At 54.9% G+C, this 25,917-nt stretch overlaps 13 protein-coding genes across 13 annotated transcripts; 6 read left to right on the top strand and 7 right to left on the bottom strand.

Annotated features, from left to right (window-relative positions):
• Positions 1 to 95: 95 nt before the first annotated feature.
• On the bottom strand, positions 96 to 2,233 carry PHYSODRAFT_494905 (hypothetical protein; the record flags this gene model as incomplete). Its single annotated transcript, XM_009527113.1, has 5 exons — positions 96 to 189; positions 261 to 403; positions 488 to 553; positions 615 to 654; positions 720 to 2,233. 5 exons carry the CDS (start codon positions 2,231 to 2,233, stop codon positions 96 to 98), a joined length of 1,857 nt encoding a protein of 618 aa, XP_009525408.1.
• Positions 2,234 to 2,589: 356 nt separating this feature from the next.
• Positions 2,590 to 4,210, top strand: PHYSODRAFT_330433 (hypothetical protein; the record flags this gene model as incomplete). Its single annotated transcript, XM_009527112.1, has 4 exons — positions 2,590 to 2,963; positions 3,029 to 3,101; positions 3,179 to 3,400; positions 3,476 to 4,210. The coding sequence occupies 4 exons, from the start codon at positions 2,590 to 2,592 to the stop codon at positions 4,208 to 4,210; spliced, it is 1,404 nt and encodes a 467-aa protein (XP_009525407.1).
• A 220-nt stretch (positions 4,211 to 4,430) lies between these two features.
• Positions 4,431 to 5,724, bottom strand: PHYSODRAFT_497675 (hypothetical protein; the record flags this gene model as incomplete). Its single annotated transcript, XM_009527111.1, has 8 exons — positions 4,431 to 4,499; positions 4,574 to 4,671; positions 4,756 to 4,873; positions 4,947 to 5,042; positions 5,114 to 5,189; positions 5,257 to 5,446; positions 5,513 to 5,588; positions 5,665 to 5,724. The coding sequence occupies 8 exons, from the start codon at positions 5,722 to 5,724 to the stop codon at positions 4,431 to 4,433; spliced, it is 783 nt and encodes a 260-aa protein (XP_009525406.1).
• A 272-nt stretch (positions 5,725 to 5,996) lies between these two features.
• Positions 5,997 to 6,908, top strand: PHYSODRAFT_252193 (hypothetical protein; the record flags this gene model as incomplete). Its single annotated transcript, XM_009527110.1, has 4 exons — positions 5,997 to 6,577; positions 6,654 to 6,708; positions 6,782 to 6,873; positions 6,902 to 6,908. 4 exons carry the CDS (start codon positions 5,997 to 5,999, stop codon positions 6,906 to 6,908), a joined length of 735 nt encoding a protein of 244 aa, XP_009525405.1.
• A 1,450-nt stretch (positions 6,909 to 8,358) lies between these two features.
• On the top strand, positions 8,359 to 8,640 carry PHYSODRAFT_285768 (hypothetical protein; the record flags this gene model as incomplete). Its single annotated transcript, XM_009527109.1, has 1 exon — positions 8,359 to 8,640. One exon carries the CDS (start codon positions 8,359 to 8,361, stop codon positions 8,638 to 8,640), a length of 282 nt encoding a protein of 93 aa, XP_009525404.1.
• Positions 8,641 to 10,191: 1,551 nt separating this feature from the next.
• On the top strand, positions 10,192 to 10,722 carry PHYSODRAFT_490563 (hypothetical protein; the record flags this gene model as incomplete). The annotated part of the gene is made up of 1 exon (XM_009527108.1): positions 10,192 to 10,722. The coding sequence occupies one exon, from the start codon at positions 10,192 to 10,194 to the stop codon at positions 10,720 to 10,722; it is 531 nt and encodes a 176-aa protein (XP_009525403.1).
• A 332-nt stretch (positions 10,723 to 11,054) lies between these two features.
• On the bottom strand, positions 11,055 to 12,512 carry PHYSODRAFT_330429 (hypothetical protein; the record flags this gene model as incomplete). Its single annotated transcript, XM_009527107.1, has 1 exon — positions 11,055 to 12,512. One exon carries the CDS (start codon positions 12,510 to 12,512, stop codon positions 11,055 to 11,057), a length of 1,458 nt encoding a protein of 485 aa, XP_009525402.1.
• Positions 12,513 to 13,604: 1,092 nt separating this feature from the next.
• On the bottom strand, positions 13,605 to 14,717 carry PHYSODRAFT_285767 (hypothetical protein). The gene has a single exon (XM_009527106.1). The coding sequence runs from the start codon at positions 14,696 to 14,698 to the stop codon at positions 14,312 to 14,314; it is 387 nt and encodes a 128-aa protein (XP_009525401.1). The 5' UTR covers positions 14,699 to 14,717; the 3' UTR covers positions 13,605 to 14,311.
• A 206-nt stretch (positions 14,718 to 14,923) lies between these two features.
• On the top strand, positions 14,924 to 15,897 carry PHYSODRAFT_285766 (hypothetical protein). The gene has a single exon (XM_009527105.1). The coding sequence runs from the start codon at positions 14,929 to 14,931 to the stop codon at positions 15,874 to 15,876; it is 948 nt and encodes a 315-aa protein (XP_009525400.1). The 5' UTR covers positions 14,924 to 14,928; the 3' UTR covers positions 15,877 to 15,897.
• Positions 15,898 to 15,977: 80 nt separating this feature from the next.
• Positions 15,978 to 17,996, bottom strand: PHYSODRAFT_496718 (hypothetical protein; the record flags this gene model as incomplete). The annotated part of the gene is made up of 3 exons (XM_009527104.1): positions 15,978 to 17,626; positions 17,693 to 17,830; positions 17,894 to 17,996. 3 exons carry the CDS (start codon positions 17,994 to 17,996, stop codon positions 15,978 to 15,980), a joined length of 1,890 nt encoding a protein of 629 aa, XP_009525399.1.
• Positions 17,997 to 18,266: 270 nt separating this feature from the next.
• On the bottom strand, positions 18,267 to 20,816 carry PHYSODRAFT_491927 (hypothetical protein; the record flags this gene model as incomplete). Its single annotated transcript, XM_009527103.1, has 9 exons — positions 18,267 to 18,304; positions 18,381 to 18,452; positions 18,542 to 18,648; positions 18,721 to 18,864; positions 18,932 to 19,210; positions 19,309 to 19,596; positions 19,673 to 19,842; positions 19,905 to 20,613; positions 20,677 to 20,816. The coding sequence occupies 9 exons, from the start codon at positions 20,814 to 20,816 to the stop codon at positions 18,267 to 18,269; spliced, it is 1,947 nt and encodes a 648-aa protein (XP_009525398.1).
• A 377-nt stretch (positions 20,817 to 21,193) lies between these two features.
• Positions 21,194 to 22,138, top strand: PHYSODRAFT_558214 (hypothetical protein; the record flags this gene model as incomplete). Its single annotated transcript, XM_009527102.1, has 1 exon — positions 21,194 to 22,138. The coding sequence occupies one exon, from the start codon at positions 21,194 to 21,196 to the stop codon at positions 22,136 to 22,138; it is 945 nt and encodes a 314-aa protein (XP_009525397.1).
• A 2,938-nt stretch (positions 22,139 to 25,076) lies between these two features.
• Positions 25,077 to 25,760, bottom strand: PHYSODRAFT_491326 (hypothetical protein; the record flags this gene model as incomplete). The annotated part of the gene is made up of 1 exon (XM_009527101.1): positions 25,077 to 25,760. A coding segment is annotated over one exon (684 nt), but the record flags the coding sequence as incomplete, so codon positions are not given.
• Positions 25,761 to 25,917: the final 157 nt, after the last annotated feature.

Below are 25,917 nucleotides of genomic sequence, written 5' to 3'. Positions count from 1 at the left end.
TATTGCGGGAAGCTTCCAACGGTGCTTTGTGAGTATGAATTGTGCTTTAGGTTGATGCTGGTGGTGCAACAATGGCGATCAAGGCGGAGGAATCGTCACTTCACTGGGGCCGGCTTTTCCAGCTGTTGCGCTTCAACTTGAAGGTGAATTTCGCCGCTCGTTAGGGGCATCACCTCTGCGCCTTGCCCGCTGTACAGGAAGTAGCGGTGATAGCATGTTAAAACACTAACATGCTTGCAGTGCATTGCGGTGAGACTGACCTGAGGGGTGACGAGTGCGGCGCAGGGTTGGCATCCTTGAGCGTCGCGAGGGACTCGATGAACATTGTTGGCGTTATTAAGGATGTCGCCCCTAGAAGGACATCTCGCTTCTCTTCAGCGCGAACCTCGTAGATGCCGCGGAGCTACAAAAGCAGTAAGACAGATGACGTACAACACACGCGTTATCACCACTGCAAACTTAACCGAGAGGAGAGCAACACTATTACCTCCGAGTACGTGGCGCCGCCGCTCACGAATACGATCAGCTTTTCACCACTGAACACCTTGTTTTCCTAAATATGAAAATATCAGCATTTTCACGGTGAGGTAGTTTGAAATGAAAATCAAACTTACCGGTGCAGCGTCTTGAGCGCCTCCCTTTCCTGTGATTTTTCTACCATGCAGACCAAACTGGTTAGTTGCCAATAAAATATGCCACAAACATGCTGCACTACATACTTTCTCAAAGACACCGGTCCAGCTTTTTTGTCATCCGCGGTCGGGCTCTGGGGAGGAGGTGTGATAATGTACGGATAGTCGGCCTCACTTAGCGTGCGCTTCAACGCATTGGTCACAACCCCCTTGATCTTGGGGTCATAGCGTGCGTTGGAGTACTCCACCGCTTCAGCTTTTTTCGTCGCTAGCTTCAGGTCATCGCTCGACAGCAATGAATTGCCATTCTGCTTGTACAGTTCAGTTCCAGCCACCAAAACCATGTTTTCGAGAATAGTTTCATGTTTCTTCGAAAGCATCGCGGATTGCATCACCTTACTGCGCTCGGCTTCCTTCATCGAGTCCTGTGTGAGTGCGAATACCGCTGCAACTCGGAAGCGGTCTTTCTCCGTCAGCTTGGGATCCTTGAACAAATCCTCGAGCTGCTTCGCAATAGTGGTGTGCTTCAGCTTCTTCCCTGATGCTTCAACCCCCGTGGCCAGGGTTTGTTCAATGTTGGAAGCATCCAGCAAAGCCGTCGAGGTGAAAATATCCATAGCCTTTCCTGCCAAGAACAAGTGCTGCGACAGCTTCCCCAACATCTCTCGGTACTCAGGAAGCTCACGAAGACCTGCAGCCATAGCGTGAAGATCGGTGCTCTTCCCCCGCCCCAGTGAAGTACCGGCATTCGAGGCCGACAGTGCATTCATTCGCATGCCAATCTCGGTACTAACTTGAGCAATGTGCGTGTGCCGGAACTCCACCCACTGTTTGTCGTTTTCATTCAGAAATGCTGTCTTCGTTGTCGTCCCTGCATTCGTTTCCGCCTCGTACGAGATCTGGTCGTCCTTCACTTCCAGTAAATCGTACGTCATGGCCTGAAATGTGCTCTCGTGCATCAGCGGCGTTACCATATCCTGCCCGCGGTCGATAAACAACAGCGTGCCTCTCTTTGGTGCGTATGAAAACGCCGAGTTCTGTGCCAAGTAGTCGTTCATCTTGTTCTGGAACATCTGCGCCAGCGTCTCCATGCGCGCATGTCCAATCTTGTACCTCACATAAGGGTACTCTTCCAGCGTCGCACAAACTGACACCAACTTGCTGCTGATCAACTGCATCAAGTTCTCACTGTCGCTCTTCTTAACCGCAGGAGAATATAGCGTATGGAAGGCCTCGGGCATGCCGAAGGTGAATGCGCACTTCTCCAGAGCCAAGAAGTCCACATTGACCTCCTGCAAAGCTTTCAGCCTCTGTAGTAGAGATGGAGGAGCGTTCTTGAGCTCAGTTAGAGCGTCTTCGCCCGCGTGGTGCAGGAAGTACAGGTACACGTCGTTGTACTTGGGCTTGGCGGGGTCCGCGAAGTCTCTCGCCAGGCGCCGCACGTTGGCGGCCGTGGGGGCGATGAAGTAGACGGCATTCATCTCTGGGAAGGGCTGACGCTCGAACTCCATCCGCTCCAGCAGTGACACGCCACAGTCCGTCAGCTCGCTCATGCGCGCCACCTGCGTGAGCGAGCGCGTGGCCTCGTCGTCCACGACCATGATGACCCAGCCGCGCGTAAGCTGCGTCACGTGCTTCACCATCTGGAGCAGCACCTTGTCCTGCACCACCTTGCGCAGATCCACATCGTGCCGCGCGGCCACGGACGTCGTCGGCGGAGCAGCAGAGGCGGCGCTCATTTTGCGGTGTGCGAGTCCGTTGCAAGAATGCGGAAGCAAGAGTGATGGTGCGTCGCTTCAACATGCACATCACCTTTACACTATATTCACGTGGTGCACACAAAACGTAACCGGGTTACGTTCGGGTGGTTTTGGCGGGAAATCCTGTAGTGCTGGCGGATTGCCATTCCTCGAGTCGAGCAGGAAGCGCGCAAAAGGTTACACGACACCAGCCCGCCATGCAGAACGTGGGCAATAGCCGACGGCAGCAGGCCCCTCGCCAGGGCCTGTCGATGCTGTCGCTGTACAATGAGGCGCCGCTGGTGGAGGTGTCGCTGGAGCAGTTCGAGGAGTTCGCCATCGACCGGCTGCACGTGCTCAAGGCCGTGGAGAACTACCGCCTGCGCAGCGTGCAGATGAAGGACCGCGAGGGGCGCCTGGAGAAGACGCTGAACAAGCATATGCCGCTGCGTGCAGCCGCACCCATGCGCGCGGGGCAGGCGGAGAATGACGCGACCAAGGACGTGCTGTCGCACTTCTTCCTGCGCATGGCCTTCTGCCAGACGGAGGAGCTGCGCCGCTGGTTCCTGACGCAAGAGAGCACGCTGTTCCGGTGAGGACTGCACGATGGGGGGATGCAGAGGGTACGGTGTGGGTACTGATGGGGTTATGACGCAGTTATCGCCTGGATAAACTCACGCGAGAGGAGAAGATCCTCTTCATGAAGCAGAACGGACTCTCATATGACGAGGTAAGAGGGAGGAGATGCAATGCATTTAGAGGATAATGACAAGAAGATCTGACAATTGCCGGTGGGTGTGATGATAGGCCACGCTGAAGGAGATTGAAGCACGGCAGAGCAAGCTGAAGGCTGTCAGAGATGCAAATGACCCCAAGGTTCGCGGACACCCGTTGCCGGCGTACTTCAAGGTGCCTTTCACCGAGGCGCTGGACCTGGTGGCTACTCGACGAGTGTACATTGAGGCTGGTACGGCCTACGTGCCGTTCGAGCACGTGGTGTCCATTCTGTTTGCTGCCTTCCGTGCCAATGTAGGTGGTGGGGGTTTAGCAATGCTTGGTTCTTGCTTCAATGTTAACGCTGTTGTTACTGTTATTGCTGTGCAGCTATCGAAGGAATTGTCGGGCGCTTTCCGCAAGTATAATCGCTCGCTGATCAGCAAGGACGACCGCCTCGCTCCTGTGCTGTCGAACCTCGCCAAGCACCACATCGACGCAGACTACTCGGCGACGCCCGTGCCTGGATCGGAGAATGCTATTAGACCGGACATGATCGACGGACTGGCAGGAACCTCCATGCCGCTCTGCATGCGTTCGCTACACAAGGGCCTGAAGCTCAACCACCACCTCAAGTTCGCAGGACGACAGCAATATGGTCTGTTCCTGAAGGGTATCGGACTTCAGCTCGACGATGCTATCGCGTACTGGAAGCAGGAGTTCTGCAAGAAGATGTCCGTGGACGACTTCAACAAGAAGTACGCGTACAACATCCGTCACAACTACGGTAAGGAAGGCAAGCGCAAAGACTACGCGCCTTCCAACTGCATGCGCATCATCACAGGCGACCCGCCCAAGAACGGCGAGTATCACGGATGTCCGTTCCGGCACTATGAGCAGGAGCACCTTCGCAAGGCTCTCCAGGGCGTGCCGGAAGGTGACCAGCAGGAAATTCTGTCGCTCGCAGAGAACCACCACTACCAGATCGCCTGCAAAAAGTACTTCGAGGCTACCCACCCCGGAAGTGACCCCGACGTCCTCATCAACCATCCCAACGGATACTTCGAGGAGAGCCGCAAGTACTATGCCGCAAAGGAGAAGGGTGTCACGGTCACCGCTAATTAGAGTGAGCGACCGAGGTAGAGTTAACTCAGGTGTCAAGACGCACGGGGCGAAGATTCTGACAAGGATAAAGTCGCATGCATTTTTTAAACTCAAATGTACACGTTTGTTGTCATCTGCTTGTTGTGGCGACAGTCGCGGGCCAAGTTTTCATTTGAGCGCAGATTCTTGTTTTGTTTCGGAGTTTCTCGCCGATGCCGCTATTGCCCAGCATGGAATGATTTTAGTCGACGTTCACCACTTCGCGCATGTACTTCCGAATAGCCATGTCAGCAAAAATGCGAAACATCACCTACGTTGCAGCAGTACAAAGCGTCAGCAAACAATAAGAGGAACTAGACAACGAAAGTATTGGGAACCACCTACCAGACGAACAAGACGTCGATCAGAGCGGAAGCTCTGCACGTTGTTCTCGCTCTTGGTTTGCTCAGCTTCAGCCTCGCTCTTCTCGTTGGGGTTACGGACTACATTTACGTTGGTCATACGCCAGCAAACAACCGCATTAGTACACTCGTTGAAACCTTACTTGTGCACAGCCACTAACGTACATGTCCGAACAGGAAGCAGCTTCGGTCCGCCGAGGATCTTCAACATTTCGAAAAAGTTGATGTCGCCAGCTTCCATCGCGATGTACTGCGAGTCGAGCACAAAGCTCTCCCGTTGGTGCTGCAGCCAGCAAACACTCCATCAGAACAGCCTCCTTCAACCACATCGATTCATTCTACTGTTCACGCACCACCAGGTTTTTCTCGAAGAAGAGCTCAGCAGCAACTCGACCGTCTGTGTACCCGGTGTCCTGGAAGTGGCGGATTTGCTCCAGGATGGCGCAGAGCAGCTACCCCCCCCCACATCCACAAGCGCGTCAGTCCATGCAAGTTCAAACGAGTATCCGACCAGAAGGCGTACGATTTCGTAGGACCCCTTGACTTTCGTGTGGACGCGGAAGTAGCTGAGCACCTCTTCGTCCGGTAGCTGGAAGATCCTGTCAACACCAACGCTATCGTCAGAACAGCCTCTTCAATTTCAACGTCGAGGCCTATTTCTCTCACCTCGCTTTCGAGTTCTCTCCAAATCGCGACCACCAAGCTATGAACCCCTTCATGTGCTCGTCCACGAAGTGTTTGTACTTGTTCATGTCGGCCTTCATCGCCATCCGCAGCCGAGCGCGCTCGGTCAGGATCTCTTCGTGGATGAACATGGGCCACGGAGAGAACTGCTCCTTCTTCTCGTCATCCGTCTCTGGGAAGAATGATCAGCACGGTTAGCTTACTTCATTCTATGAGCCCCTCCACGTTGCCAACCTACCCCAGTCCGAGCACTTGCTGGCGAAGTCCGCCATGTTCATGATGGTGTGCGTCACGCCGCAGCAGCTACAGCCACCCTGCAATAGCAACACCATCATTGCCGTCGATTGAGAGTCCTTGCATCACGAATACTATATATTAGAGTGTCCGTACCTGGTTGACGTACTCGAACATGGTTCGGTCCACGACCCACGTGTCCTCGTACTTCCTCATATTTTACTAACTCTTCCCGTTGTCTTGCTTCTCCCGCGGCAGAATGGCGAATGAAATGAGATCGTGGGTCATGGGAAGGCTGCCCTCACTAAAAGAAGAACCTCCACACTCCATCTAAAGTTCCACTCGAACTACCGTATAACCGTCACACTTCAACCAGGCCCAAGTAGTCACTAAAACGAGGCTCTTATTCCCCCTCCACACTGACAGCACGTCAATTTCGACGTGAGGCGCACAAAGCAAAGAGCTGCGATAACAAGTGCGCGTCCATCATGGCGTCGCCGCCCGCCCCAGAGCTCGCTGCAGCCCACGAACCGCCGCGTAAACCGGCCGATACTACTGCGCATGTCCACGCACAACCGCCGCCAAGTTCTCAGAGCGACACCATTGATAATGACGGAGATCTGCGCCGTCAAGTGGGTCGACTCGTGGTTGACACGCAGCAGACCATCGACTCGAACCTGACACTTTTCCGCGTGGGGCTCCTCGTGACGGTGGCCGCGTCTATCGCCGCCTCCGTGAAGCTCAGCGGTGTGCTGCACAAGGTTCGAAGTGTGGACGACCTTCCATTGTGGCACTTTGCGCGGCGCAAGAAGCTGCGCGTGCGAATGATTCGCCAGTCGCGCCAGGACCCCAGCGTCTTCTACGTGTACCACACGCCGTTCGTGCGCCGCACAGTGCTGCGAGACGAGTTGCCGCCGATCTTGACGGTCGGTGGTGATGTCGAGAAGAAGGAGAAGGAGCTTCTGGCAATCAGACCGTTCGGAGTGCAGGTGGATGAGAGCTCCGAGGAGTGGGTCTGGTCCAACTTTGTGTCTTCGCACCGGTACATGACAATTCAACTGCTGCAGAGGTGAGTTTGGGCTAGTCGGAAACAACTTCGAGTGTTGTGTATAGTGATGTGACGGGGTGCGGTGCTGATTCGACAGGATCAATGTGGAAGGGGGCGAGAGTGTGGCAACGTGTAACATTGCGATGGGGAGGGTGCGTAGTGGCTTTCCATTGTGGTGGCGAGGAAGTTTGGCTCACTTTAACGCTTGTTATTTGATCGTTGTAGCCACCTTTTGGTGGTGACTTTGCTCAAGAGTTGGTGTCACATGGTTACGCCGAGTGCATTCCGGAGAACCTTGAGAACTATGACAACGGATCGTACGTGGCATGTCGTTTGAATTGCTAGTACATGAGAGTTGGAGGCTAATTGCGGCGTGGTGTGTGCTTTTCTGTAGAGAAACTGGTATCTCGACGCTCGCGCAACGTCTCAAAAAGCTGGAAGCCGCTCAGAACCACGCACAAGTAATGCAGTACGGAATCTGGAAAGACTGGCAAGAAGAAAAGCTGTCCGATCGCGTACTATCGGCAGGCAGGCGCGCCACCTCAAAAGGATTCAAGAAACTAGTCGACAGTATCCGGCATTGAAAAAATATTTGGTGGACGTCACGAATGCTTTTTCCTTTCGATACCGAAAGGGGTTTTGTGTTGAGGATATTGCTGTCACAGCACTAAATCTGCTCACTTTTAATTCTCATTTCCCATTAAGCGACTGTGACCACGGGCTCTTGCATTCTTTCTCCTCATGGTCCGCACGGTAAGTGATTGCAACGAATTTAGTGGATTCATCACTTCGAACAAGTCGGCAATCGGGTAGGATACAATGCCAATGTCAACCATGTAAACTTTGATAAAGTAGACAACCCAATGACGTCGAAGGCCACCCATTCACAGCAGTGGTTTTTATACGAAGCGTAACATTGTCCACTAGGAGGGCGTCAGAGACAACATTAGTAGCACACGTTTTCAAGTGATGAAGAACAGTGTAGTTGAACCCCGATCGATCCAAAGATTTTCTGCCCCCCCCAGATAGGCAGATCTGTGCTTGCTCGTGGGTCCTCAGAGAGGCCCTGTAAATTGTAAGTTCATTGCATGTAGCGACCCGAAGGGCTCGCAGTACAGTATCATAAACAATAGGCCGAGTCGCTTACTCGATATGCCCACTGTCTGCGTCACGCAGGAAGCAAATAATCAGCAAATTAAGTTACGAAAGGGATTCGTAGACATTTACGATGTCATTATGGCTTCTCGCCTTGAAGCTTTCACGAGCAGGAATCACAGCAAAACTGCTCCGCCCTCACCATCTCAAAGTCTATTTTACTTAGCGAGGTGCGGGTCTGGATACCTCGCATTGAATAGAAAGATGAGACGCACCACGTGAAAACCGGCAACTCGGCTTCATTTTTTAATAATTAAATAAGCACGGAAGGCAGGGAAGGCTCAGCACCACAGCATTTCAGGAAAACTATTAAACTAATCTTCAAGTCTGTAACGCCGATTGTATTACTTATACTGCATTAGAAATCGACGCGTTAATGCATAATGGCAATACATGTATAGAAATAATGAGTTGTGAAGCTCCAACAGCTCTCAGCCTTGTGTTGCTCCATTCGTTTGGTACAAATCTACCCTGAACAAAAATCATAATCGCGTGGTAATACGTTCACACCATTACCGCGGAATCGAACTTGCTGCTATCAAGTGCAGCTCTCTCGTGCTGGGATCTCAAGTTGGTACTGTAGTCATTTCACAACTTTCCAGCAAGAACTCATACAGGAAGCAAAACGTCATCCATCCGGCCACGCCATGCGTCTGATCTTCTTCCTGGCACTGCTGCTACTCGCCGTACTGGACGTGACATCGACCTCGTCCGTGCCGAAAATGCCGTTGAACCCTCAGGAAATTGACTCGAGTCCGCAGCACACGAACGTTGTCAGCGCGGATCGGCATCTCCGAAGTGGTGGGATCACAACTGAGACGGAAGATGCGACTGCTAACGCTGCGGACACTGACGAAGAGAGGTGTTGCCATCTTCGGCAAACTGAAGAATCTTCTCTCGAAAAGTACAACGAGTGTCGGCGCGATTGAGAAGAATGGTGCGGTCGTCAAGGAGCTTCAGATGATGGCGAAGAGTCCCACAATCAAAGAGGGTCTCAAGAGTTTCAAGGAGAGTCCGGAGATGATGCGCAAGATCGAGAAGTTGCAGGACAGTCCAGAGGTTCTTGTCACGCGTTGGATATTGGCTACTTGTGATGTTGGTGGTAGATTGACAACTGAGCTAGTTTATCGGTCGCTAAAGTGCTAGCTAGACAACCCTTGTAGATCTGGCCTTGAACTCTAGTCTACTTCAATGACCGTAGCCATCTGCAGTCCTTGCTTGTGGCTAAGTTGCTCTCATGCACGAGCTCAAGTTCCTCTGCCGGAGCTCTTCGTATACAACCATGTAGCAGTGCCGCTTACTTGCGTGCGTCCGCACTTGTCGTGTAGGAACAGCACGATCTGTCTTATCGGCTTGTTACTGCTCACGTGCTCGCTCACCGTTCTAAATGCCTTGCGGAAGGGTCCTCTGCAGAAAAGCTTCAACAAACTCGGATCGTACCTTACTTCTGGCCGAACGCGCAGCATTGGTTTGAAGCATGAAGGTCCCTTTGCAGGCCCTCTTTTCTTCATTGTTCTGTTGTTGCTCATGGTCGGATCCATCGCCACGATTGCTTTAATTGTCAAGTGATCGTGTACCTGTTAATAGTAGTTGCGACGACACGACGACAGTCTACTTACCACATTTTCTCTCTTTTTTCACTAAATAAATTCTTACTACTCGTATTGGAATGATACGATTGTAAGCTACGCGTATCTGGATCACTTACGTTATCGATGTGTATCATTATCGGTTGGTGTTTGATATTAGCCGCTATAGCCAGCGAAAAAAAAATGAGTTTGGAGCATGCCACATATTTCTTGCGTGCTGCCTGCAGAAACAACTTTATGGATGCAGCTAATGAAAGCAATCCCACGACGAGTAGTCGAAGGAAACTGCGCCCACCTACAAGTGGTGGCCCCGTGTTGGCTTCGTCAAGTGGGCGGTGTGAGCTGTAAAACCTTAAGCTTATCAATCATTCATCACATTATACCATCGATAAAGTTTTAAAACCAAATAGAGACTATTATCTATACAATGTTATACAAAGTCGTGCCTCCGAAGAAAATCTCAAGCAATTGCAAATAGCCCAGCTCGATGGATGGTTCCGCGCCAAGAAAGACCCGGACTTCGTATTCCAAATGCTGAACACGAAGTATGCTGACAAGGCAGAGGTGAGGCTTGTGAAGCACTATGAGCAGGAGTTCCACACGATGTACCCAAGCACGTCATAGAATCATAGAATTGCAGATGCAAGATGGTGACTCGCTATGAATTCCGTTGTGAAAATTAGGAAACCATGAACCCACTTCAACTTGTCTGTTTCCAGGTTCTAGAACTACTTTCCTCTCTTCTGATTGGCTGATATCCTCCTGGCATAGCTTTCTTTCCGCCATCTCGTCCCACACCGAAAGATGTTCATCCGCTGCGTCGCCCCTCACTTCCGCTTCAGCCGCCCAAGTCTCGCGCGCCGCTTCCTGCACTCGTCCCGAGTCTTCGCCATGGCCGACAACCAGCTCGACACCAAAATTGACTCGAAGCGGAGCGTGGCCACCTTCGCCGCCGGCTGCTTCTGGGGCGTGCAGCTCGCCTTCGACCGCGTGCCGGGCGTGCTGGAGACCGCCGTGGGCTACACGCAGGGCGCCGTGGACTCGCCCACGTACCGCCAGGTGTGCTCGGGCCGCACCAACCACGCGGAGGCCATCAAGATCGTGTTCGATGAGAGCCAAGTGAGCTACGACGCCCTGCTCCAGACGTTCTGGGCCATCCACGACCCCACGACGCTCAACCGCCAGAAGAACGACAAGGGCACGCAGTACCGCTCGGGCATCTACTACCACAGCGAGGAGCAGCGCAAGGCCGCGCTGGCCTCCAAGGGGGAGCACCAGAAGACGCTGACCAAGCCCATTGTCACGGAGATCATGGAGGCCAAGCGCTTCTGGGACGCCGAGGACTACCACCAGAAGTACCTCGAGAAGGGAGGGCAGTGCGCCGACAAGGGGTGCGACATCCCCATCCGCTGCTATGGTTGAACGTGGAGGACGGAGACTGTTGAGGTTCTCCTCTTGAATGAATAATGGATTTGTTTTTATCTTTTTCTCGAGTTCCCGCTTTGAATTGGCTACATTCCTTTCCCGCAGGAGTTACGAAGTTCTCGTGCATGTTGAAGTGGGTTGTGCTAAAGTCTTTGTTCATCGATATCCAAGTCGCAATCAGTGAATGACTCAGCTGCTATCGACAGCAGCTGAGTCTTATGCTGCTCACCAAATACTACTACTGTCTAACTGCGCTACAAGAAGATCAAAGGTGAAATAGACTAAAGATTTACTTTGCTACAGCTCATGCAATCGCACAAGCTTTTCGCTTAAGACTTTTGGAACATCAGGATGCCTTCCTTGTACAGAGCCTTCGCGAGCTCCGTCTGGTCTTGCGGGTCCTCGTGGGGCATGTCGCCCACGCGGAAGTAGTCCGGGTAGCTGCTCAGGATAAACTCGATGCTCTCTGCATCGTCCAGCTCGAACTCGAGCGGCGAGATGGGCACTTCATGGTGCATCCGCGAGTTCTCGCGGCAGTGGTAGAGCACGGCCTTGCCGTCCTCGATCACAAGTCGAGCAACACCGTGACGGATCAGCTTCAGCTGGGTGTTCACCGTAATCTTCTGCAGCGGGCTGTTGTCACTCGTGCAGTTCTCCTCTTCATCCTCAAGCGGTGGCGGCAGCCGGTCTACCAGGAAGTTCTTGGCCATCTGGTCCGCTGCAGCGTCTAGCATGCCCATGGCCTCGCCAAGCACGATCTTGAGCGCACCCTTGAGCTTGTTCGCGAACGCCTGTCGCTCCGGATCGCCTTCGCGGTCGGAGTGCATGACGCCCATGTAGTCCAAGTAGTCGCGGGGCAGCGAGCGTCGCAGCTCAACGTTCGTGTTGATAGCGCCTCCCAGCGCCTGCGGGAGCAGCACCTCGAGGAAGTTTCCCATCGTGTTCTGCTGGCCAGTCGAGACCGTCAAGTGCAGCGAGTGCTTCTCCTTGTGTGCGCGCGCCTGGTGAATAAAGCCGCGAGGGAAGTACAGCAAGTCGCCCTCCTCCAGATCCACCTCGATCATGGGTTTGCCCAGATCTTCGGGTTTGTAGTTGCCACTCGGATACCTCGCCAGCATGTCGCTGTCATTCAGGGGCTTATACACCTTCCAGTGCTTGCACCCCTCGGTCTGCAGCAGGAAGGCCTCAATATCATCGAAGTGCGGCGCGAAGCCCTGCGTGTTCTTGGGCGTCAAGTAGGTATTGGCGCCGGCCATGCAGCCCCACTCGTCCTCCAGCGTGGCCAGCAGCTTCCACACGTCGTCCGAGAACTTCTGCGGACACAGAAGCCGCACGGAGCAGCCGTCGTCGAAGTGCTTCCACACCTCCTTGGCTGTAGCGGAGCCCGACGGGTTGAGCGTGTGGCGCGTGCTGTCCACGTACTTGGTCAGGTCCAGGTCGGCGCCGTACTCGAGCGTGTGCGTCTTGAGGATGCGGTCCACCTCGGCCTTGCTGAACCAGCCGTCGTAGTAGCTGCGGAAGTTGCGCTTGATGGCCAGCGGCCGCTGCTCCCAGTACTTGTCGTAGAACTCCTCGGGCGTCACGGGGTACAGCAGCCACGTGAGCAGCATCCGCGCCTTGGTGGCGCTGTGCACGTCCGTCTGCGCCACGAGCTCGTGCGCGTCGATCACATCGTCGGCGGACACGTCCTGCTGGACCAGCAGCGGCACCGACTCGGCCGCCGCCTTGCGCTTCTTGGCGGGAGGCGCCGACACCGGCGGCTTGGACGCTGCAGTCTTCCCGGCCATTGGATTGATTGATTGGCGAAGTGGCTTTAGGTGGTCACGGTGATGCTAAGTACGGATTGGTGTGCGACACACAGAGTATCAAGTATTGTACCCGACCGCTTCCGTGAGCAAGTTGATTCAGGCGCTGCTCCATTTGAAGCAGCACGTACAGAACCAACGTTTGAGCTGAATGGTGAGGACTAATCAAAGCTGGTTAGAAGGGGCACAGCATTGTGCAGCAGAGTAAATTAACGGCAGCAGATAATGCAGGTACATGTATTAGTGTAGACGAATGAAGGCCATGACAACGGAGCACTTCGCTCACAGACTCTGTCACAGAGTCCGGCAGTCTGCCGGCAGATCGTGATTCGTAAACTCGTTGTTGCTTCGGACAACGTGTTACGCAAGCAGCGCCGCGCCTCAAGCGCGCGCACATCCTTTGTGTGATCTTCTCCTCAAGCGCGGACTTTTACCGGTGTGTGACCAACGCGTGGCAATTGCATGGCTTGGGTCGCAACTGCCAGGTCAATACGCTATTCGAAGCACCCTGCGGACAGCTTTAGTTCCATGCAAGTCCGCAATCCACGCCTTTTTACCGTCACCTCTCCACTAAGTTCGATCTCGTGTTCAGCAGTGACCACCGAGAGGTTCAGGCGCTGCGTTACGCATTCGAGCAGGTTGGTTTCGGTATGCTCCGGCGAGTCCAGCCTGCGCGTGCCGTGGGCGTGCCTCCTTGCCATCTTTGCTTTCGCGTCTGGATTTTCATCCGATCGTGACCCAGTCCAGGCAGTGCAGGGTACAATCCGGTATGATGTAGCCATATATCTACAAGCCGGGAATTGATTCGTGCAATATGCGTACATAAAGAATGAGTGTGTCTTCCTAATCCGTCAAACCGAATCTAACGGGGATCAATTCTAGGAGGTACGTCTATTTCCGTCGAGCCAGGTGTTAGACACCCAGCTTCCTCTACGCCGTGCGGGTGGGACATCGGACCGACTTCTACAGCAGTTTACGTCCGTGTCTGCTGCTCCAGTTCGCAATTCACCTTCCAGTCCGCAGTCCACCCCTCACAAGACACCAAGAGAGACCAACTAATGTGCCCACTGCGCTACATCCTGCTGCTGCTGTCGCTGCTCGTGGCCATGATCGGGCTGTCGCAGGCCATGACGGACCAGGAGGTCTCGGCGCTCACAGAGGACGGCGAGGACGAGAAGAGCGGCGGCAAGGGCAAGAAGCAGCAGACGCAGTCGACGTTCCGCACGCTCGTGGACATGCTCAACGGCAAGTACCTGTACGACGCCTGGAAGGTCAGCCGCGGCACGGCCATCAAGGCCGAGTAACGACCCAGAGTTGAGATACTACCTTAAAGTGGCGAGCATGGCGAGCATGGCGACCCAAGGCCCAAGGATTTATACAGACAAACGAAAGACGGATGGAAGGACTCCGCCTGTGCGACGCAAGCTGAAGGGGACGACAGCCAACCTCCCGATATTTACTCGCGAATAGATGATTTATATGTAAGTGGATGGATGAGTGTCTTGAGTGATCGTCCCGCGTCAGTTTGGAGGAAGAAGGAAGCGTTGAAGACCGCAGAAGCTGAGGCTGACGTGGCGGTGAAGCGTGTGTAAGACTTCAAAATACAATCCTCGTATTGAATGTGCACTCGTGTTCCGTCTGAAGTGCAAAACGCCGACGCTTGAATCCACAACCTGCCACCAGACTTCACTACATCTTCGTACACTCCCACTGACCCCATCAAGCCGAACGCGCTGCATATATTCACTGTTGTCTTTATCGACTGTCTGCCGCCCGCCTCCTTACGATGGGCGCTGGCAGACGTTGCCCGAGTTCATGACGAGCGGCTCGCTGGCCGATTTCTCCGTGAGCGGCGTGATCTCCTCGTCCTTGCGCATGGCCTGGCGCTGCGGGTCGGTGAGCTTCACCTCGAAGCGCGGCGCGGCCTCGCCCTCCTCTTGCTTGGCGCGGCCCTGCACGATGTGGTGCAGCAGCATGCCCTCGGCCTCGTCGATGCCCTTGACCAGCTCCTCCAGATGCTCGCGGTCGCTCACCTGGCTGTTTGCCTGGAAGTTCTCGCGCAGCGCCACGCGCGCTTGCTGCAGCGCGTACGCGTCGCCGCGGAACGCCTGGCGACTCGCGCGCAGCAGCCGACGGTAGCCTCCAAGCACCTGCACCCGTACGCTCATGACCGACGAAGTACCGTAGTCTCTGCTCAATTGGTAAAGTGAGCTTCCTGCGGCCAGGAAACATGTGCCTGCGAAATCGAATTCAATATTCTATTCAGTAGTTGCGTACCCCGAGATAGTGCCATTTTTTTGGTGCTTTGATGTCACGAGCTTGACTTTGCTGTGACGCCATCAGCTGCCGCCCCACATTCGGAATCTTGCTTCAGTTTGGATCAGTGAAGTTTGTGAAGATGGACTCGCTGCTGGCTCTGGTGGACGGCGACTTCCGCGTGCTGCTGGGTGTGGCGCTGGTGGCGGGCACGACCATCTTCCTGCTGCTGTCGAGCCTCAAGCCGCGCGACGCGACGCCCGTGACGCTGCAGGCGCCCGCCAGCCCGGGCGACGCGCCGCCCACCGTGCACCTGCCGCTGGTGGAGAAGGAGACACTGTCGCACGACACGCGGCGCTTCCGCTTCGCGCTGCCGTCCCCGCAGCACGTGCTGGGCCTCCCCGTGGGGCAGCACATCTCGCTGCGCTACACGGACGAGAACGACAAGCTGGTCATGCGCTCGTACACGCCCGTGAGCTCGGACGACACCAAGGGCTACGTGGACCTCGTGGTCAAGGTCTACTTCAAGAACGTGCACCCCAAGTTCCCGGACGGCGGCAAGATGAGTCAGTACCTGGAGAGTCTGGCCATCGGAGACACCATCGAGGTCTCGGGCCCCAAGGGCAAGCTCTCGTACATGGGCAAGGGCGAGATCCACATCAAGCACCGCGTGCGCGACGTGGTGCCCGAGGTCCGCAAGGCCACGAAGATCGGCATGATCGCCGGCGGCACGGGCATCACCCCCATGCTGCAGGTGGTGCGGCGCGCGCTGCAGGACCCCGAGGACAAGACGGAGTTCTACCTGCTCTTCGCCAACCAGACGGAGGCCGACATCCTGTGCCGCGACGAGATCGAAGCCATGGCCGCCAACCACCCCAACGTCAAGTTTTGGTACACGGTGGACCGCGCCGAGGACGGCTGGAAGTACTCGACGGGCTTCGTGTCCGCCGAGATGATCAAGAAGCACCTGCCGGCGGCTGCTCCGGACGTGCAGATCTTCATGTGCGGCCCCCCGCCCATGCTCAAGTTTGCCGTGCTGCCGGCGCTCGAGGAGCTGGGCTTCACCCCCGACCAGCACTTCAGCTTCTAAGCTTTGGAGAGTTTTGTGTGTGTAGGAGGAGAAGTATGAGGGGCGCTAGGTAGGAAAAAAGAGACTCAATGAGAGCACTCGGAACCAAGACATATCACGATTTATTTCTTCTTGGGGGATAGTGTTCGCTGTGTGAGAGGACCGCGCGAGGATCCATCCGCTTGGTTGGCTCCTGACCCCAGGACGTTGGCGCTGGAGCCAATGGGGCCGCCTTCCTCGTCGGAGGAGTCGTTGCCACTCTCTTTGAACTTCTTCTTGAGCACGCGCTTCTTCTTCTTGTCCTGCGCCATGATGACCTGGGTCGATGCTCGCTTCACCCGGTCGCGGCTCAAAGCCTCCTCTGTGTCGTCGAGAAGCATGGTGCCATTGGTGCCAGCGCCTCCCGTATCGTCCATCTCCAGCTCCTCTGCAGTGAGACCATCGGTGCCCGGCAACGCGATTCGCTGGTTGTATGGTCGAGCGACGAGGATGTCGGCATCCAAGCCAAGCCCTTCCGGTATCAGGTTGCCGCCAGTCACGTTCTTCAGTGACGGCCGCTTTGCGATCACCTTCTTCTGCTGCCCCATTGCCGACGAGTCTATCAAGCTCGGGGTCGACGAGTGCGCAGCAGCTCCGATGAGCTTGATCTGGCTCAACAAATGAGTCAGAGTGATCTCGCTCTCCTGCAACGCCTCCACAATGGTTTCATCTGTCACGACGATAACCTGGTCGTCTTCGCGCACGCTCTCCATCTTGTCCACAAGGTGCTCGACGCCAGCCTTGACACCGATAAGTACCTTGGCCAACCGCTCGTATTTGAGTTTGGCTCGTTCCAGCTTTGTGCTGGCCAACACCAAATTCTGTTCGTGATCATCCACAAGCTTCCTGCGGTGACCGCCACCCGAGCCGCTGTACTTGAGCTCCTCGACACGCGCCTTCAACACGGCGTGTTCTGCTTGCAGACGCTCGAGACGTGTCTGGTTCTCCTTCGACAGGTTCAGCAAGTTGTCCGTTGTGCTCTCCTGGCTGGTGATCTTCTGGATAACCTCGTTCACGTCGCTCACGCCTGTCGCCTCCTTGATCTTGCGGAACGCGCTCTCGAAAATGTCGATCTTACTGCGGTGCTCCTTCTTCTCCTCACCGGCAACACCCTGCTGCATCATGGTGGCCATCAGAGACGCCTTCAACTGACTTTCGCCTTCGAAGCTCAAGTCTCCCGATTCACGCGCTACTACGGCGCCCTTGTGCTTCTCCCGCTTGTCTAACCTATTTGTCATTTCGAGACGAATCTTCACGTACTGCTGCTTTTCCCGGAGTTCCTTCTCGCGATGGCGCTTCTCATCTTCATGTTGACTGCGGGCCTTCTCCAACTCCATTAAAATCGTTTCTCGTGCGTGAGACGCGTCTGCCGAGAGCAACACCAGTTCTTCATAATCGTGTTGCTTGGTAGCGAGTGCTCGCTCGATAGCCGCCAGTTGATTATCGAAGCCAATGCGTTCATCCTTGAGACGCTTCACTATCTGTTCATACGTTTTCCGGATACTTTGCGCCTCGTTGAATTTGATCATAGCCTTGTCCAGTCGATTCTCCAGCATTCGGATCTTGCGCGTCTCCGGCGTGTCCTCCAAGCTAGGCTTCTTGGATTCAAGCTCGAGATCTTTCACCACATCTTTCAGCTCCTCCAGTAGTGTTGACTGGGACTGCACGCGATGCCGCAAGTCGTCATGCTGTTTTCGAACCTTGTTTAGATGCTGCATCGCCGTTGCAATCTCTTCCGCTTCATCAGCCAAACCACCTCCTCCCACAGCAGTTGACGGACCGAGTCCTGGTGGCCCACCTGCTGATGAGGTTGATCGCTTGAGGTCCGCCAGGGCTTTGCGAAGGTCTCGGTTTTCATTCTTGAGCTGCCGGATGTAGTCCTTGTTGGTCTGTTTGCTTGATTCGAGGAGATCGATGTTGCTTTTCCTGTCCACCTCTACACACAGCACAGCATGTTGGTCCAAAGCAAGCTACACGCAAACTAGAACGCGACACGTACGCAGTAGCCGCATTTTGTCGCGCAGGTCTTCTACCTGCTCCTCCATTCGGCTGTCATAATCTTGCTCCATGCGCCGAAGCGCACTCTCTTGGCGAGCTTGCATGGTTGCAGGTGTCACGCGTCCGCTGCTTCGCCTCGCTAGTGTCAGCTACCAGCAGCCGTGCTTCATCAATCTCCACTAGCAGGAGGGTAAAGTGCTCGTTCTGCACATGCGCCGCTTCACTGGCGCCTATAATAAAACTCGAAACTCCCGCAGCAATATTCCTTGCCACGCTAGGTGGTCATAGTTTTAGATGTATTGTACGCGTCCACACATACACGTATCTTTCACTAATACCAAAAGCGTCCTCCGTCTTCACAACAGCCATGCTCATCATGTGCACCGCAGGCACTTGAGTTCGGGTAAGATCTCTGCATAGGTGAATTGGATACAGGTTAAGCTGTAGTTAGTGACACACACTGAGAGCACCAAAAAGAAATGTCGTACCTCTCAAAACGTCGATATGGCCTTGCGACAGCGAGCACCCATACACGGACAGGGATTGCAACTCCTTTAATGCTATACAGCATTAGTTTTCCAGTCAGAAAGGCACATACAGAGTCAGCCGCAACGTATCGCTCAATGGTTCCTGCACTGAGCACACGTACAAGACAAATGGCGGAGTGATAGCGCAGAGATGCCCGTGTTAGACAAATTCAAGCACCGTAGTCCAGTCAGTGCCCGAAGGTAAAACAACGACTTGGTCCGGATATTTCTGTTGCCATAAATCCATTAGATAATCGTTCGATGCCACCGACAACACCAAATCCCAAGGCGTGGCGCTTACCTATTTTGACTCAGGTTTAATGACGTCAAGGACGTCAACTTTGAAATCAGCCCAACACCACGGTCGCCAATGTTGCCTCCACAAATCGACAGCTCTTGGAGTTTATGCAACGGCACGAGGTGCATAAGCCCGTTGTCGGTGATACTGTTTCTCGGCAAGAATCACTAAAAGTTAGACGACATCATGAATTCCCTGATATCACGTCACTTACTTTGCGCCGAACAAATCCAATCGCTCAAGTCGTGCCAGAAACGACAGGTTCGCCAGCGCTCTATTTGTGATCCCCGGTGTATCTAGACGAAGAATGCGCAACTCCTTCAGTTTTGCCAACCCAGCCGCTCCGTTGTCACTGATTTCGGTGTTGGAAATGTTGAGCGCCTTCAAGCTTTTAGCACTATTGCAAATTTCCAGCAGCCCAGAGTCTGTAAGTGCAGTTTCACCAAGTTCCAGGCGTTCTAAGTGTGTCAGTCGGCTGATAAACTGAAATCCTCTGTAAATCAACAAAGTTGAATGTCACAACACACACCTTAATCAGTGAGCAACTCGGTCCTTGTAATCAAAATCTTGCCGGGATCCATATCTTTTTACCTTTTCATAATTCGGCACTTGCGAAGCTCCAACTCGTGTAAATTGGTAAGATACTGCAAAACAGCTGCATCGGACTCGGCAAAGGCGGTGTATCCGAGCAGTAAAACCTCGAGCTGGGTCCATTCTGTCGGGATGGAATGGATCTTGCTGCAGTGTCGCGCGTCAAAGTACTTCAAGTTTGCCAAACCTGAAAGTGACGACATTCCATCGTCACAAATATCTTGGCACCCACGGATCACCAACACTTCCAAACTCTTAATCTGGCCGATGTACTGCAGTGCCTTTTCACTGTTCCACAATTCACCGACGCTAGCGTCAACATACTGCCGCAGCATACAATACATAGCTTGACAACTCTTCTTACCTCAAACGGCAGTTTGCGACGTCCAGCTCTCGCAATTTCGGGAACATCATCGCAAAATCTTCGAGCGCCGCATCGGTCAATTTTCTACAGCGTGCAATACGCAGTTTTTCTAGTTTTGCCATCTTGGCCAGGTACTTGACTCCCTTATCTGTCAACTTTCGGCAGCCAACCTGGGCACAACACCACCTTCAGCACCAACAACGAAGTAAAATTGCAGGCAACACACATATACCAGTTGCAGCGATGTCAATTGTTCCAGCTCGCTCAGCGCCTTCAGACTCTTGTCATCCACATTCACACACCCGGACAAGTTGAGCGCCGCCAGCTTCGTCGAGAACCTCAACATCTCGATTGATTCTTTTGTCAGCCCAGTGCATCCTTGGAACGAAGCAGCCAGCAACTCCGGCAGCTTCGTCGTAGCGTACCCCCACTCAGCCCCCAACTGGTGCAGATGGATACATCCCGACACGTCGATGCTCTTCAGCTGCTGCAGCGTCGTCTGAGGCACCCCATCGAACCACGAGTCCTCCACGCCCTGCAGGTCCGCCAGGCTCCACTCCAGCAATAGGAACGGCGCCAGCGCCTGGAACTGCGGCTTGTCCAGCACGTAGTGCCTCTTGAGCCACTGCAGCACGCTGGCGGCGAGTTCTGGCGGCAGCGTGCCGTGCTGTAGAGCGCTCTGCTGGTGTACCAGAAGTTGGGCACACAGACTTCGCACCCCCAGCTCCAGTAGAGTGAGCGGGGCGAATCTACCCCTCCCCGTCTTGCGCCAGTGTTCCCCCACGTAGGGCGCGGCCGCGGCGGCTCTGACCGGCGCGTCGCTGGGCGCTGCGTGCGGCTTCTTGGCCGCCTTGTTCTTGCTGCGCTTGGCCTGCGAGGCGCCGGCCTTGGGCTTGGAGACGAACGGGAAGGGGAAGGACACGTAGTTGGCCAGCGACTGGCTCACGGAGGACGCGGACGCGGAGCCGGAGGAGGACGAGGAGGAGGAGGAGGCGAGCGAGGACGACGACGACGAGGAGGGCGCGGGCGCGGGGGGCGGCACGTAGAACTGGTTCATGTTGGCGCTCATGGCGGCGGCGGAGACGCGGGGCAGCGACAGCAGCGGGTCGTCCAGGTGCTGGCAGCGGCAGCACGCGGCGCCCATTAGATGCGCGCTGGGTCGGATTTATCAGATTGGTGCAGAGTGATTGTCGGAGAAAGCTCCGCGAAGTAGATGACTTGCAGTTTGTATGCCGACGGCGACTTCAACCAGCAGGGTTACCACTTCAACTGGGGAAGTCTGTACGCTAGGAAATGACGTGTGTTAGGGTGACACAAGATAACAGGTGCAGTGACACTTAAACATTGCGAAACGGTAACTGGCACAGGTGGTACCCAATGTGTTGTGGCAGGGTGTCGCTTCGTGTCTTTGCGCCATCTGCTTTTAATTATGCCTCCGACTAAGTGCGACCGGTGGCGCAGAGGGACATCGACAAGCGCCACTTCAGTATCACAGCTAACTGCTTCAAGGACAAGAACACAATGATGGCGTCTCGAGCTCCGGGGTCCCCGCCGCTGCCGCGCGTGGCGACGCCTTTCGGCTACGGGTCGTTGCACGACGACGACGAGCAGCCGCAGAGCGCCGCGTCCCCCGAAGGAGCGAGCGCCGGGGCGCGGCGCGGCTTCGCGCACGTCGAGTTCCCGTGGGGACACGCCTACGTGCACGCGGACCTGGTGGCGGCCGTGCCGGTCTTCACGTTCTACGCGCTGTCCAAGACGCAGCACGTCAAGTTCTCGCTGCCCTTCGCGCTCACCAGCACGGGCCAGGAGATGGTGGACGCCGTGCGCCGCCACCTCGAGCTGGGGCCCGACATCGCCGTGGCGCTCGTGCAGACGGACTCGGTGAGCAAGCACGAGATCCGGCCACAGCTCCAGCTGGGCGAGTCCACTATTGGGGCGGGCCCGGAACACCCCGTGCTGGTGCTGCAGACGCCCATGGTGCAGTTCGACAAGAAGAAGTGCTCGTTCTACATGCTCCTGCAGGAGAACAACACGCGCGCGGTGCAGGTGGCCAAGGGGTGTGGCTCCGTACTGGGCAACTGCGAGGTCGCGTGCGGCATCAAGTATTGGGAGGTGAAGTTGGAGAGCGCACGAGGAGGAGACGGCGTGTTTGTCGGCGTTGCAGCCGCGGATTTGGCGCTGAATACGAGTGTGCTGAGCCGCGGTGTGTTCTGGGGCATGTCCTGTGCCACGGGACACAAGTTCCACGACAGCATCGAGTACTACGCAGATCCGTGCAAAGATGGAGACGTGGTGGGCGTGCTGCTGGACATGGAGTACGGGCGATTGAGCTTCTACGTGAACGGGAGTAATCTAGGCGTCGCGTACGGCGGCATCCAGGCCAAACGACTGTGCCCAGTGTTCTCGCTGACTTTCATCGGACAGAATGTCAAGCTGCTGCCGACTGCATCGCCCCCGATGCCGTAGCAGGCTGACGATGTCTGCATGTTTGATTTAGCCTACCATATCTACTCCGTTGTGAAGCGGCTCCCAGGGCTCTGAGTAGTCCGTACATACCCCCGAAAGTTAACTCATAAAATACCAACTACGCCGCTTACACAGGCACCTGATCCATATCATTCCGGTGTTGCAGGGGGGGGGGGGCAGGTAGCATTGCTGGGGGCTTGAAAACGTCAATCAGGGGGGGGTCCCTTACGATCATTCTTCGATTCGCTTCCAGTCAGCAAGGTGGTGGTGGTGGTGATGGCTCTCGTGACTGTGGCTCAGACATTCAGCTCAAGTGCTTCATGGTAAATGATGGAGCTATCGTCAACGTGACCATCAACGAAGGTAGCGACGGGCAAGAACTCAAGCTCGCGCTGGCAGAGAAAGCGAGGTTGGACTGTCCTGCTGTCAACTTGAAGCTCTTCGTTGCAAGAAATGTGGACGTCGTGGTTTACTGTCACGAAGGAGTGCCTGCGCCAGATGGAGGAGGGTTTTGTGCCCTACGAGGTCTTCCGGCTGATGAACGCGACCAACACGATACGTGTGTGGAAAGAGCTGTCTGAGTACAGGCTTCCAAGAGCCGATCAACTGCATGATGACGAGTACCAAGTCCTGGTTCAGAAGCCTGGCCGCCTTGGCGTGGAGCCGACCTGGAAAGATGAAGCCCCCTTACCTCAGTACACTCTTTTGGACGGCCAGATGCATTGCGTGATGAAAGTGGATCCGTCAAAGAACTGCGGGCTATTCACCGCACCAACTTCCAAAGCCATCGCAGCTCCAGCCAATCCTCGCCGTACGAGATTCCAATTGCTGACAACTTGGCAGAGCTGGACAACGCTCTATTAGCGTGGAAGTACATTCGATGGTGCCGTGAGCTGTGGTCGGAGGAGTCTGCTCGTGATGAGTTTCAACGAGAATTGTGTTCCTGCCACACAGTCTTCCTCTACCCTCCATCGCCCGAGTTACTCGGAGACGAGGTGCGCGTTGACCTTGCCATCACGTCGCTAGTGGAAGCCGTCAACAGAAAGCTTGAGCCTGACACCACACTCGATATCACAGCGGCTGTGTCAATGGGTCTGAGTGCGTTCACAAGAATGTTGGTGGAGAAATTGGGGCCTCTGTTTATCGTTGTTGACAACGTTGCTGACTGGTTAACGCTAGATCGGGGGGCTCCAAAGGCGTTTGACTTATTCTTCAAGTTCTGCGATGACGTTCTGCGTGTGTGGATGGAGATTCCGCAGGTGTACCTCTTGGTTTTAAGTTATCCTGGATTCTTGCGGGACGTAAACAAACGGAGCTCATCAACACGAGGCACACATTCCTATTTGTTCAAACGGCTGAATTTTTACTTACTTCGTCCGGAAGATATCGAGAATATCTTGTGCAAGATCCAAGTGCGAAGACGCAGTCGCAAAACGGTGAGCGACGAGTGGAAATTGACAACAGAGGAAGAGATCGCGGAAGCAGCTCAATTTCTGTTCTGGAAATCCTCGGGCAGCCATCCGGTAGTTTTTGATCTTCTGCGTGAATGCAGAACGTACGAAGCAGTGAAGGCGTCCAGGCTTCCTTACATGGACTATACCGTTTGGCACCGCATCCAGGCGCTAGTGCTCAAACATGGGCCACTACTTCGGGAGTGGCTGATTGGACGCACGTTGGTTGATCTAACGGCAAAGATCGAGGATTCCGGAGATGGACCAGTCCTGGGAGAACAACTCTTGTATCCCTGTCGACTTCGGTGGGAAGGCCAACTGGAGAAGGCAACAATCTACGCTTCACCTGTAGTGAAACGAGAGATGGTCAATCTGCTGTATCCCCTGCGTGACCACGCGCGATATATCGCCGACGTGTTCGGGTACCTACCGCTCGATTTCTCGGAAGTATTTCAGTGGCTGTGCCTCAAGCGCTGGATCGACCTGTTTACGGAGCCTGGTTTGCCCAAGGAGAAGCTGCCTGCATTTTTCAAGGAGAACACCGTCTTTGGGGAGTATCCATCCGTGCACTTCTCCGACAACATCATAGCGGTGCCCCAGATCCGGCCCGGTAGAAAGCTCCGATATCTATGTCTTGACCAAATGATTGATCTGAAGACAGCAAAAGCGGAGAGCTGGTCGCTACTTATGCAGGAGGTTGGTGGCGTGCGGCCGGCTGTCGACAACGACGATGACTCGCTTTGCTTGAAGGCTCACCCGTTGTGGCCCGACGAGCCCCCAGAGTCGCCGGCGACAAATGCGATTTTGATGACACGGCAAAGAGACATAGCTGGTTCGTCAAGAGACCCAGCCCAGGTATCGGAAGACAGCGAGTGGCAACCACCGCCTTGCCGTACGCTCACAGTGGGGTTGGTCATGAACTTTACGTCGAATGCAGTCAACATCAACGAATTAAAGGCGCAGTGCCAGCACTTCAACGTGATGTTCAAGAATATGGATGAGGGTACGAGGGAGGCCGTTGGTGTCATGACCAATGTGCTTGTTGTATATGCGCTGGAATGCTCGGAGGAGGTGAAGCACTTGCTCGAGAACGACAAGATGAAGCTTCTGGCTGACTACGAGCAGGTTCAAGACATTGTGCTGCTGGATTTGGCTTCGTCCAAGCAGCGATCCGCCTTCTTTGGATTCGACAGCCGGGACAAGACAAGCGGGCCTTTGGCCAACACCATCGAGAAGGTTGTGGACAAGATTGTCGAGCCCCGTGCGAAGAAGAAAAGGAAGCTGTAAGGATGGCGGCAAAAGTGGTCTCGCCGATGGCAGCACATCCCGTTCTGTATTGCTCTTTTCCATTCACACTATACCTACTGGTGAACCTTCGGGCGGAAAACGTATCAAGATCACGATCCTTCTTTGTCTTGAGCCTGCTTACATCATTCCGGTGTTGGAGATACGATTAACTTACGAATTGAACACCTCTTACTTACACATTAAAACAGTTCTCGCTGCTCACTCGTGCAGCTTGCCATTCGGTCCCATGACGCCTTCGACATCCAGACGTACGGGTGCGGCGCGTACTCGACCTTGGCAGCTCGCACAAACTCCTTGTCCTTGTCCGACAGAAGCTCGTACATGTTCTGGCCCGATACAAACGCGGTGGTGCCCAGTGGGACGTCCAGCTCGTCGCCCGTGCCGTCGTCATACCGGAGAGTTTGGCGGCGACCGGCCGGCACCTTCACGGCCAGGAGCGTGGTCACCTTGGGCGGGCTCAGCGCGTAGAGCGCCGCATCGATGTGGCAGCGGTAGAACCGCGTGAAGTTGAGGTCGTCTTCGTCGGGGATCGCCGTCTTGTGGAACACCTTGTGGTGCGGGTGCTTGAGCGTGAAGTCCTTGAGTCCCTCGTACTCGTCGTAGTGTCCGTGGCCGATGATTTGGACCTGAGGCTGGTGCGGGACGGTCTTCAGATCTGGGTGCAGCATTGACCGCTTGACGTCCAGCGTCTTGCCGTGGCCGTAGGTCGACGAGGCCGGGTCGAAGCGCTTGGTCAGCTCGTACTGCGCGCGGGCTGAGACGCCCTGCTGGTTCTTGAGGACGATGACGTGCGAGTTGTAGAGCGCGTTGCGGATGACCTCGAAGTCGTTGTCGCTGAGGTTCTCGAGGTCGGCGTTGGTTATGTTATGGCAGCTCCAAAGTCGACGGCGGAGCCCTCGGCTGCTTGGATCGGTGTCACTTGGATGGTTTGCACCGTCATATTGGGAAGAAGATTGATCGAGAGTGAAGAGACGCTAGAGAGGCCAAGAGCAAATTGCAAAGTGAGCGCTTGAATGCACG

Source organism: Phytophthora sojae (genome assembly GCF_000149755.1).
Source record: "Phytophthora sojae unplaced genomic scaffold PHYSOscaffold_3, whole genome shotgun sequence".
NCBI classification, from domain to species: Eukaryota; Oomycota; class Peronosporomycetes; order Peronosporales; family Peronosporaceae; genus Phytophthora; species Phytophthora sojae.
The sequence above is the reverse complement of the archived record's forward strand: the minus strand, read 5'-3'. Positions and strand labels throughout refer to the sequence as shown.

What these genes read in the sequence shown, in the direction of transcription:
- PHYSODRAFT_285767 (XM_009527106.1), bottom strand. Translation starts at nt 14,698, where the DNA reads ATGAGCGTACGGGTGCAGGTGCTTGGAGGCTACCGTCGGCTGCTGCGC.
- PHYSODRAFT_285766 (XM_009527105.1), top strand. Translation starts at nt 14,929, where the DNA reads ATGGACTCGCTGCTGGCTCTGGTGGACGGCGACTTCCGCGTGCTGCTG.